The sequence below is a fragment of the Aulonocara stuartgranti genome, assembly GCF_965226115.1.
Source record: "Aulonocara stuartgranti genome assembly, chromosome: 23".
NCBI lineage: Eukaryota > Metazoa > Chordata > Actinopteri > Cichliformes > Cichlidae > Aulonocara > Aulonocara stuartgranti.
The window spans coordinates 53,586,261-53,598,820 of record NC_138958.1 but is presented as its reverse complement, the minus strand read 5'-3'; the positions used below and the strand labels follow the sequence as shown (position 1 = coordinate 53,598,820).

Genomic DNA, 12,560 nt, shown 5'->3' with positions numbered 1-12,560 from the left:
CACAGTGTTCATCCCAACCAACACGAAGTTCGATATACCGTGGTCTACATATACAGACGACAGAAGAATTAGCTGAATACAGTTACAGCAAAAACAAAACAAAAAAACCTAAATAACAATTATGCTGCATCCTTTCTTCTGATGCTGTCTGGCCACAGCACCACATCACAAGCAATGTTTTCCCAGGCCGATCAGCAGGTCAAATATCGCTTAGCATTGCGAATCCAGCCATGAATAGCATCAACTGCTATATCTCGTCATGCATCTTCCATAGCTTGGAGGAGCTATGGAAGGATTTCGGACACTTTCCATCTCCAGGCAGAAAAAAGTCCCTCAATACAGTTTTTCTCAAATGTTAAAACACAAAAGCCAATCCTGTAACCCAAATGACCAGTAGTCTAAACACATTTACTAAATGTAGCCACCATATTCCAGTACCATAAACACATGTCACATGAAGACACAATTCACAAAACACAACCCTCTGTACTCATAAATCTAACACATTTTTCCTTGCTAAAACACATGTTGCAAAACAACTCTGCTCATATTCTCAAATGAAAGCCCATGTGATGCAAAATGCTTGCCACAGTCACCAATCTTTGAACACAGGGAACACACCTGGCGTCAGTCATTACACACAACGACTCAAAATTGAAGACACCTGTTGCTAATGATGTGACCCCACCTATAAAAGCATAGTTTGGTGAAGATGCCAAACAATCACAATGGATGAAGGCATTCGAGCGTGCGGAAGGAGAAGAGCTGCAGGCCAAAGAGGAAGAGGGGTTGAGATCAGAGGAGGAAGAGGTGAATGCCTAAGAAGAAGAGGAGTTCGGAGTAGAGGAGGAAGAGAAGGTCCAGGTGGGAGAAGAAGACAACCTCGCACCATCATAACAGATGATATGCGAGCAAGAGTAATTGATCATGTCATTGTCCATGGCATGACAATGGCTGAAGCGGGACGAAGAGTACATCCAAACCTGAGTAGGTTCACCGTGGCCACCATTATCAAGGCATTTAGACAACACAACAGGTATAGTACGCTATTGCTTTCTTTGTCACACTACAGTTTTACAGGCCTGTGAAAGTGGTCTGTTACTTTACATGTAGTTTTACATATAAATCAGTCAATTGACAACACATGTTTCTTTCTTTAGAGCTGAAAGAATGCCACATAGAGGTGGGAGGGTTGCCATATTCACAGCGGCACAAGAAACCCTCATTGCAGATATGGTCCGTGAGAACAACTGCATTAGACTCCGAGAGATCAGAGACAAAGTCATTGCAGATAATGTAAACTTTGAGAACATTGATGCTGTCAGCGTGTCCACAATAGACCGAGTTCTCCGGCGCCAACAGATGAGGATGAAACAGGTCTACAGGGTTCCCTTTGAGCGCAACTCTGCGCGACACATAGAACAACGTTACGAGAATGTGCAAGTACGTATACATCAATGTCCACAGTACAGTTAGTGGACATACTGTGTTGCTTAGTGGCCTACATTACTTCTGGACAATACTGTGCTACCTGATTGACCGTTCTGAACACCTGTACGCTTTTCCATGTTCACAGAGGATAATGCAGTTGGACGCGATGGCCAGACCCCATGAGTACCTCTTCCTGGATGAGGCTGGCTTCAACCTCCAGAAACTAAGGCGAAGAGGCCGTAACATCATTGGCCAAAGAGCCATCACTGAGGTTCCTGGCCAACGGGGGGGTAATATTACTCTTTGTGCAGCTATGGGTACGGAGGGGCTTGTCCACCGGCATGCTGTCCTTGGGTCTTACAACACCCAACGTCTCCTCACCTTCCTAGAGGAGCTAAAAGACATCCTCCTGGACCGTCAACAACACCATCCTAGGCTAGCACATCACATGTATGTGATCATTTGGGACAACGTCCGCTTCCACAAAACACACCAAATCAGAGAGTGGTTAACCACCAACAGTGACCACTTTTTAAACGTCTGTCTGCCACCCTACTCCCCTTTCCTGAACCCTATAGAGGAGTTCTTCTCATCATGGAGATGGAAGGTGTATGACAGACAGCCATACACACGAGAGAATCTCGTACGGGCAATGGAGCTGGCCTGTGCTGACATCCCAGTGGAGGCCTTCCAGGGATGGATTCGCCATTCCAGGGCGTTTTTCCCGCGGTGCCTAGCAAGGGACAATATAGCCTGTGATGTGGATGAGGTGATGTGGCCCAATGCAGCTCGGCGACATGATGCCGCACAGTGACTGTGTAATACTGTAAAAAGACCGTGTAGACAATAAAAAAAAGACTTCACACCCTGATCATGTTTCCGAGAGTACTGTTGTGTGCGATAGATTCTGTTTTTGCATTGAGTTGTGTTACAGTAGTGTACGTACATGCAGGATGTTTTTATAGATTTATAGTCTTCATGTGAAACTCACAAATCTAAATGCCTAATCCTCTGCAGGGTTCTATGACGATCCGTTACTGTACAGTTTATAAAAATATGCATTGGCAGTTATGAACCAAAGAACCTTCTCACAAATTGAGCATTGTGTTTTCAATTGTTTTGCTGTAGTGTGTAATGCTGTGTATAGTGTTTACAGTTTTGACAGCTTCGAGCTGCTCTCTTGGTGTGGGAGTTTGAGTTTTGCAGTGGGAAGGTGTGGTTGTGTTTATGTAGCTTTAGAGAAGGGTGTTGTGTTTGGACATTGGGGGACCTGGTGGTAACGTTTGTGACATGTGTTTTAGCATTTGAGAAAAACTGTAAGATTGAGGAATGGAGAATATGGAGGGATGTAAACAACTAAAAAGTGTGGGTGGGCAGTGAACTAGTCACGAACCAGAGCAGCCTGGTGGAAACTTATGTTGTCCCAAATGACAACATAGCTGAGCTGTTCTGGGTTATCTGTCTGATCTGGTGGAATGAGTGTGTTGTGTAGGATGTCCAGGAATGTGATCAGATGGGCAGTGTTGTAAGGGACAAGGGTAGCATGGTGATGAAATTCACCATGGTTGGAAAATGCTGCACACATGCTGCACACACTATGATGTTCCAACCACGCTTGCCAGGGACTTCAACAATGACACGCTGACCAATGGCATTCCTTCCCCGCCTTTGTCTTTTTGTGAGGTTGAAGCCAACATCATCAATGAAGATAAACTTGTGCTCAACTGCAGCCACCTCTAGCTTAAGGACTCTCTAAACACACATGATACGTAGAAGTGGTCCCTATTGTAAGGCATAATCAGAGTATGATTACTGTACAGTACAGTAATATGTATACTTTAATTTATACAGTTTTGACAGTATGCAACACTTGTGGGATTGTATGGGACTTATTTGCACAAAGTTGCGATTCTTTGACTCTTTCTGAGCAGTCTGGATAATGGATGCTATAGTGCACCTGCTCAAATTTGGCTGTACTCTTTGCTCAGCCTCCCTCATTGGTAGACCATGGTTGACCACATGGTCAGCCAAAGTGGCTTTGATCTCCTCAGAGATTACGTTCCTTCGCCTTCATCGTCCTCATCCTCACCATCCTCCTCTTACTCTCACTCCTCTCGCTCTGCCTCTGTTTCCAGTGTTGGCATCCATTGCTCCAAAACAGAAGAACTCTCCTGCTGCCCTTTTACAGTTTTTTCTGATTGCTTAAGCACATTTTTTGTAACTATTGGCTAATTTTTGCAAAACTCTTCACACAAATAAGAAAACCTGTCACCCAATAATCAAAACATTGTAGTTCTCTTGCAAAAGCAAACACAGCTAGATTAACTCTTCACACCTTCGTAAAAATGGTGTTTCCGTATCAAACAGTACACACAAGCCATCATCTACTAAGCACACAATGCGCCAACTGCACACTGATGGTATGAATACAAAACACATCTGGCTTTTGCTTTCTCTGTGCACAAGGTAGGCCATGTCAGTTTGAGCTCATACTTCTGTCATAGATCCATAAGCATAGAGGGATCCAAACTTCAAGTACTGGTGTTCATTCAAACACATCAAAACAAACACAAGTGTTTATTTCCAAGTATAGGATTATTTGCAATCGCCATAATGACTATATGGGTTACTTGGTCTGCAGTGAACATGCTTCCTCTGCCCCAGCATCTGGTCATCTAGCAATTCTGTAAAGTAACAATTTCAGTATTTTTACATCAATGGTATTGGTGTGTTTCTCATTGGCATATGGCCGTGCTACAAATCTTTGTGCGAAGTGACTGTACTAACCGATTCTCATTTCAAGATGTCCTTATGGTACTTGCTACAGTGTAGCGGCTCGAGTTAGGCTGGACCCGTTGGCCAGCTACCCTCAGGGTCATTCCACGGTTGATTACATGGTCCACTATTGTAGCTCTGATGTCATCAGCAATTCTATTTCTTACTCTTCCTACCCTTCCTCTCCCCCCTCCTCGTCTTCCTCTTGCTCCTCCTTGTCCTTGTCGTCCTCTTCATCCTACTTCTTCACCTCCACGTCCTCTTCCTCGGCCTCCTCTACTTCTCACTCTTTCTGCTCCCTCCATTGTACTCCGCACACACAGCTTACCTGTATTATAGTGCTTAGGCTGATTGCAAAGTGAACTAATTATCTAAAAATGTTTTCACATGTGAAAGTGTGCCAGACAGTTGGCAAATTAGTGTTAATGATAGCCATACATGTGTATACTTTTGCTAGGAGTGTGTTGGAAATTTGGTAATTGAGTGTTGTGCAGTGAATTGTGCCTACAGTTTTGCAAAGTGTGTGTTACAAAATTGCAAACTGAGTGCAAAGCAGTTTTTGTGCTTTTAGTTTTGCAAACTCAGTGAGTGGTTTTGCTATAAGTCTGAATAGTTTTAGAGATTGTGCTACAGGAATCACAGTTAGGGTTTAAGCATTCAGAAAAAACCGTATAAAGCTCTGATTTCTAGATTGCAATTGTGTGTGAAAGGTGTTTACCCATGTGATGAGTTAGTATGCAAAGTAGGGCCACTGAGTTTACAATTTCAAATGACAGTGTGTTTCTTGTGCGAACAAGAGATTTTCTTCATGAAAATTGTGCCAAATGAAGAAAACTGTGTGTAGTGTTTTGAAAAAAAGTGTGTTTTAAAACTGCAATTTGAGTGTAAAGCAGGAATTGTGCTTGTAGTTTAGTAGAATTAGTTCAGGGAGTTGGTGCATCAGATACATGTTGCAGTCATTGTGTCTGAAGTGCAAGGAATTGTGTGTACACAACTGTGAAAAACTGTGTTGTGGATATGGTCCGTCAGAATAATGCAATTCCACTGCATGAAATACAGCAGTGGATTATAGAAGACAGCATACATGTTGAATCTAGCAAAAAGGAGAAGAAAAGGTTACACTTTTTCTGATGGCCTAAGCACATTTTTTGTAACTATTGGCTATTTTTGCAAAACTCTACACACAAATCAGCAAAACATTGTAGTTTTCTTGCAAAAGCTAACAAACCCTGCTTAACTCTCCAAACCTTCGTAAAAATTGTATTTTTGCATCAAACAGTTAACACAAGCCATTTTCTTAACAAGCACACAATGCATCAACTACACACTGATGGTATGAATAAAAAAAACACATCTGGCTTTTGCTTTCTCTGTGCACAATAGGCCATGTCAGTTTGAGCTCATACTTTTGTCATAGGTCCGTAAACATGGAGGGATCCAAACTTCAAGTACTGGTGTTTATTCACACACATCAAAACAAACACAAGTGTTTATTTCCAAGTAAAAAAAGGAATTTCACTGAGGAAAAAAAAAGAAATCGGTCTACATCGTGTCGTCTCTCTGGGTCCGGCCACAAAATTTCGTCTACATGCAATGTCCTGTAGTCCAAGGCACCGGGGAAAACATCTTCTGGAATGGCGTATCCAGGCCTGACATGATGCCTGGTCAATATCCCCACATGCCTCCTCCATTGTCTGTAAAATGCGTTGATGGGGGATGACGGTCATAGACCTTCCAGCGCCAGGCAGAGAAGAACTCTTCAGTTGGGTTCAAGAATGGAGAGTATGGGGGGAGGCTGAGTACAGGGAAGAGTGGGTGATCTGTAAACCAGTTGTGGACCAAAGCAGCCTGATGGAAACTAACATTGTTCCATATGATGACGTATCTGGTCTGCTCTGGTCTCTGAACATTAGTGAGCATGTCATGTAAGGTGTCCAGGAATGTTGTAATGTGTGCAGTGTTATATGGGCCCAGGGTTGCATGATGGTGAACAACTCCATTTTGGCTTCTAGCTGCACACATGTTATGTTACCACCACGGTGTCCTGGGACATTGATTATGGCACGGTGTCCAATGATGTTCCTGCCACGTCTCCTTGTCTTTGTGAGGTGGAAACCAGCCTCATCCAGAAAAATCTGCTCAGGACCCATCTGCCTCTAGCTCCATCACTCCATCACATGCACAGCACTACAGTGTGCACTTCCAGATTCAGTACCAATGATACTATAGCTCACCTGCACATATCGCAGCTGTTTTACACGTTCACTGTTTCTTTCCAAAGGTGCTCTGTACATTTGTTTCATTCGGATTCTGTTGCGGACAAGTACACCACCTAATACAGAAATGCTCACATTTCGTATGTTTTGGAAGGTGGTGTCATCCTCAATTATGCGCTGCTGAATTTCGTGTAGTCTAATGGAATTATTTGCAATCGCCATATTGACTATCTGGGTTTCTTGGTCTGCAGTGAACATGCTTCCTCTGCCCCAGCATCTGGTCAGCTAGCAATTCTGTAAATTGTTGGTATTGTTGTGTTCCTCATTAGCATACGGCAGTGCTACAAGTCTTAGTGCGAAGTGACTGTACTAACTGATGCTCATTTTGAAATGTCCTTATGATGCTTGCTGCAGTGTAGCGGCTCGAGTTAGGCTGAACCCGTTGGCCAGCTTCCCTCAGGGTCACTCCAAGGTTGATTACATGGTCCACTATTGTAGCTCTGATGTCATCAGCAATTCCATTTCTTACTCTTTTTACCCTTCCTCTTCCTCTAAGTTAACAATTCTTCTGCTTATTTACAGTTTTTTCTGATTGCTTAAGCACATTTTTTGTAACTATTGGCTAATTTTGCAAAACTCTTCACACAAATAAGAAAACCTGTCACCCAATCATCAAAACATTGTAGTTCTCTTGCAAAAGCAAACACAGCTAGATTAACTCTTCACACCTTCGTAAAAATGGTGTTTCCGTATCAAACAGTACACACAAGCCATCATCTACTAAGCACACAATGCGCCAACTGCACACTGATGGTATGAATACAAAACACATCTGGCTTTTGCTTTCTCTGTGCACAAGGTAGGCTATGTCAGTTTGAGCTCATACTTCTGTCATAGATCCATAAGCATAGAGGGATCCAAACTTCAAGTACTGGTGTTTATTCAAACACATCAAAACAAACACAAGTGTTCATTTCCAAGTATAGGATTATTTGCAATCGCCATAATGACTATATGGGTTACTTGGTCTGCAGTGAACATGCTTCCTCTGCCCCAGCATCTGGTCATCTAGCAATTCTGTAAAGTAACAATTTCAGTATTTTTACATCAATGGTATTGGTGTGTTTCTCATTGGCATATGGCAGTGCTACAGATCTTTGTGCAAAGTGACTGTACTAACCGACTCTCATTTCAAAATGTCCTTATGGTGCTTGCTACAGTGTAGCGGCTCGAGTTAGGCTGGACCCGTTGGCCAGCTACCCTCAGGGTCATTCCACGGTTGATTACATGGTCCACTATTGTAGCTCTGATGTCATCAGCAATTCTATTTCTTACTCTTCTTACCCTTCCTATCCTCCCTCCTCATCTTCCTCTCCCCCCTCCTCGTCTTCCTCTCCCCCCTCCTCGTCTTCCTCTCCCCCCTCCTCGTCTTCCTCTTGCTCCTCCTTGTCCTTGTCGTCCTCTTCATCCTACTTCTTCACCTCCACGTCCTCTTCCTCGGCCTCCTCTACTTCTCACTCTTTCTGCTCCCTCCATTGTACTCCGCACACACAGCTTACCTGTATTATAGTGCTTAGGCTGATTGCAAAGTGAACTAATTATCTAAAAAAGTTTTCACATGTGAAAGTGTGTCAGACAGTTGGCAAATTAGTGTTAATGATAGCCATACATGTGTATACTTTTGCTAGGAGTGTGTTGGAAATTTGGTAATTGAGTGTTGTGCAGTGAATTGTGCCTACAGTTTTGCAAAGTGTGTGTTACAAAATTGCAAACTGAGTGCAAAGCAGTTTTTGTGCTTTTAGTTTTGCAAACTCAGTGAGTGGTTTTGCTATAAGTCTGAATAGTTTTAGAAACTGTGCTACAGGAATCACAGTTAGGGTTTAAGCATTCAGAAAAAACTGTAAACTACAGCTACTTCTGTAGCTTTACTGCAGAGTTTGTAAAACAAACAGCTGTGGATGGAGCCGCTCCAAAGTTTCCTTTTTTCACGTCAGAGTTTGTTGATCAGGTGGTTTGAGGAAGGAGTCCCTCAGAAAAGGTTTGAATGCTCATTACAGAAATAGCGCTGCTGTTTTGGATGCTAGAAACATGTTTTCTTCGTTTACAGTGGGGCAAAAAAGTATTTAGTCAGCCACCGATTGTGCAAGTTCCCCCACCTAAATTGATGACAGAGGTCAGTAATTTGCACCAGAGGAACACTTCAACTGTGAGAGACAGAATGTGAAAAAAAAATCCATGAAGCCACATTTGTAAAGAATTTATTCGTAAATCAGGGTGGAAAATAAGTATTTGGTCACCTCAAACAAGGAAAATCTCTGGCTCTCACAGACCTGTAACGTCTTCTGTAAGAAGCTTTTCTGTCCCCCACTCGTTACCTGTATGAATGGCACCTGTTTGAACTCATCATCTGTATAAAAGACACCTGTCCACAGCCTCAAACAGTCAGACTCCAAACTCCGCCATGGCCAAGACCAAAGAGCTTTCGAAGGACACCAGGAAAAGTATTGTAGACCTGCACCAGACTGGGAAGAGTGAATCTACAATAGGCAAGCAGCTTGGTGTGAAAAAATCAACTGTGGGAGCAATCATCAGAAAATGGAAGACATACAAGACCACTGATAATCTCCCTCCATCTGGGGCTCCACGCAAGATCTCATCCCGTGGGGTCAAAATGATCATGAGAACGGTGAGCAAAGATCCCAGAACCACACGGGGGGACCTGGTGAATGACCTGCAGAGAGCTGGGACCAAAGTAACAAAGGTCACCATCAGTAACACACTACAACGGCAGGGAATCAAATCCCGCAGTGCCAGACGTGTTCCGCTGCTGAAGCCAGTGCATGTCCAGGCCCGTCTGAAGTTTGCCAGAGAGCACATGGATGATACAGCAGAGGATTGGGAGAATGTCATGTGGTCAGATGAAACCAAAGTAGAACTTTTTGGTATAAACTCAACTCGTCGTGTTTGGAGGAAGAAGAATACTGAGTTGCATCCCAAGAACACCATACCTACTGTGAAGCATGGGGGTGGAAACATCATGCTATGGGGCTGTTTTTCTGCCAAGGGGACAGGACGACTGATCCGTGTTAAGGACAGAATGAATGGGGCCATGTATCGTGAGATTTTGAGCCAAAACCTCCTTCCATCAGTGAGAACTTTGAAGATGAAACGAGGCTGGGTCTTCCAACATGACAATGATCCAAAACACACCGCCCGGGCAACAAAGGAGTGGCTCCGTAAGAAGCATTTGAAAGTCCTGGAGTGGCCTAGCCAGTCTCCAGACCTCAACCCCATAGAAAATCTGTGGCGGGAGTTGAAAGTCCGTGTTGCTCGGCGACAGCCCCAAAACATCACTGCTCTCGAGAAGATCTGCATGGAGGAATGGGCCAAAATACCAGCTACTGTGTGTGCAAACCTGGTAAAGACCTATAGTAAACGTTTGACCTCTGTTATTGCCAACAAAGGTTATGTTACAAAGTATTGAGTTGTATTTTTGTTATTGACCAAATACTTATTTTCCACCCTGATTTACGAATAAATTCTTTACAAATCCTACCATGTGGATTCATGGATTTTTTTTCACATTCTGTCTCTCACAGTTGAAGTGTACCTCTGGTGCAAATTACTGACCTCTGTCATCATTTTAGGTGGGGGAACTTGCACAATCGGTGGCTGACTAAATACTTTTTTGCCCCACTGTATATAAATAAAATTGAATTGAATTGAACTGCAAGTCTCTGGAGGATCCTACACCTTGATGTTCGCAGGGCTCCAGAGGCACCAGCAGCTTCAAATATCTGTTTGCTGCTTTGTAATGGCCTTTTAGCAGCTGGGCTCTTAATCTGATTTTGTCTGGCAGAAACCTTCATCAGTGTGCCTGTATCTGCACAAACCCATGTGTGCTCTGACTCAGCCACAAATCTCTTAAAATTATGGTGATCACGCTTAAATTTTTGTGAAATATCTGAGGTTTTCATTAGGTGTCCAAGGCATTCAACTTTTCAGCAGCAGAGATCATTTTTCATTCCTATGTTGCTTGAAAATGGTGGCCTGCTTAATAATGTGGAACATCCTTCTTTGGTAGTTTTTCCTTTAATTGAGCTCACCTGGCAAACTAATGATCACAGAGCCCTGAGACACAATCCCATCCATGGGTTTAATTGAAAAACAACTTGTTCAATCTTTATGACACTTAAACACAATTTTCATAATAATTAGGAATGCAGTGTAATGTTGAGCAGCTCCTGCTCCTATTGACTCAGTTTCTGGTGCCAGTCCTCCCGCTCCCTGTCCAGAGTCCTGTCCAACTCCTAGAGACTGACTTCCAGAGACATTTTTTCTTTTCGGAACTGCTGCAGCTACGAGCTGAGGGTCTCCACTCTGACCGTTGTGGTTTCCAGCTCTTCTTTGGTAGCCAAAGCCACTTGTTTTTTCTCCATTGCATCCTTCTCTGCACTGTGTAACTTTGAGCTGAAAACCCGGCCTTTGTACTGCTGAAGCTGCGACTCGCTGTCCTGCCGCAGCTGCTGCATCGCCTCAGCCAGTTTGCTTTCAAACATTCCCCTCCACCCTGAATCCACCTCCACCAGGCGTCTTTTGTCTGTTTTGGATCTTTAGGATATCCTGCTCACTGACATTCTTGTGGAGTTTGAGGTTCTCTTTCAGTGTTTGCACCTGGCTCTCCATTTCGACTCTCCTCAGTGTCTCAGAGCTCAGCTGGTTCTTGGTGTCTGCCAGTACACACATACTTGTTCGAGTTGGCTCTGCAGGTCGGTGAGGTCGCAGCTGAGTCTGTGGTTCTCAGCGTTCTTCAAGCATAGAGTCGCTTCAGCACTCCTGAACTGAGCCAACACAGCCATCATCTTTCTTTTGGTTCCTCGCCTGAAGCATCCTGTAGTCAAGGTTCAAGATTCTTTATTTGTCACATGCATACACTGTAAACCCCAACAGTCTGCCTGACTTATAAAGTTTGTGGATATAACAATTGAAATTTCTCACAAAGTTGAAACAACCTAAAACTTTTCTGTTCTGTTAACGATTCAAACAGTTATAATTGTACATGGCTTAGAAGTTGAGAGTAAATACTGCTTCCTTATTATGATTTTTGAGTAAATGTTTTTTTTCTGAGCTCCGCATTTGTACATCAACTATGTCATGATGTTTTCCCTCTAACCTGAACGACGTTGACAGAAAATTCTGTTCAATATGGCTGCCCTTCTCGAGCGACCGGAGAGCACATTTGGAGAAACTTGTAAGCAATGTTTATTTGTTTCGTAAAAAAGCAAGTATATTAATATGTTGCAGCCAAGAACTTCTTTTCGAATGTGCTGTTGTGTGATATAATTGCAATAATATAATTGCATTGTCATTGTAATATAATTGGTTGTAATATAATTGCATTGTGTTGCATCAAAATGGTAAACTACAAAAAACACAGGCCGGCCTCCGCACTGGTGTCGCTGGCCAGAGTGGAGGTGGCCTCGGGGGTGGATGAGGCCGTAATGGAGGCGTTCATCCTGACCTAGGTTCTCCGTCTCACCCTGCGAGTCACTGCTTTTGCTCTCCTGATCTTGGACTGGGATTTAGCCTTCTTCCCACCCACGGCATGCATGCGTCCATGTCATTCGTGTACAGAATGAACAGAAGGGTGAGAGGCGGCAATCCCGGGGAGATCCAGGAGAAGACGAGAGCACATCAGACAGTACACTGTTCACCTTCACTTATTGTGACGTATTAGTCAGAAAGTCTAATAGCCCACTGATCACACTGGTTGCACGCTGGCAGTGTGTGTTGTGAGGCTGATATAAACCAAAGATTTTCACAAGTCACTGGTAGTGTGTGTGTGTGTGTGTGTGTGTGTGTGTGTGTGAGAGAGAGAGAGAGAAGAGGAAGAGAGACAGAGAGAGAGAGAAGAAAGAGTTTATGTTAAAAATGAAAACATATTTGACATCAGCCTCACTGGGATGCGGTGTTTACTTCTCTGCCTTACAGTTCCCTTTGACCACAACTCTGTGTATCCTGACAAACCAGAAGAGAGACAGAGACAGTGGACGAGCAGGCACAAACAGAGAAGTGAAGGAAGAGAGAGCAACCCACAGACCACAGAATGGTTGTGGCATCAGTTACAGTGCATCTGGA

At 43.5% G+C, this 12,560-nt stretch overlaps 1 protein-coding gene across 1 annotated transcript; it reads left to right on the top strand.

Moving 5' to 3' along the window:
• Positions 1 to 340: 340 nt before the first annotated feature.
• On the top strand, positions 341 to 2,245 carry LOC309700406 (uncharacterized protein; the record flags this gene model as incomplete). Its single annotated transcript, XM_082523925.1, has 3 exons — positions 341 to 1,036; positions 1,161 to 1,443; positions 1,577 to 2,245. The coding sequence occupies exons 1-3, from the start codon at positions 729 to 731 to the stop codon at positions 2,243 to 2,245; spliced, it is 1,260 nt and encodes a 419-aa protein (XP_082380051.1). The 5' UTR covers positions 341 to 728.
• Between the last annotated feature and the right edge of the window lie 10,315 nt (positions 2,246 to 12,560).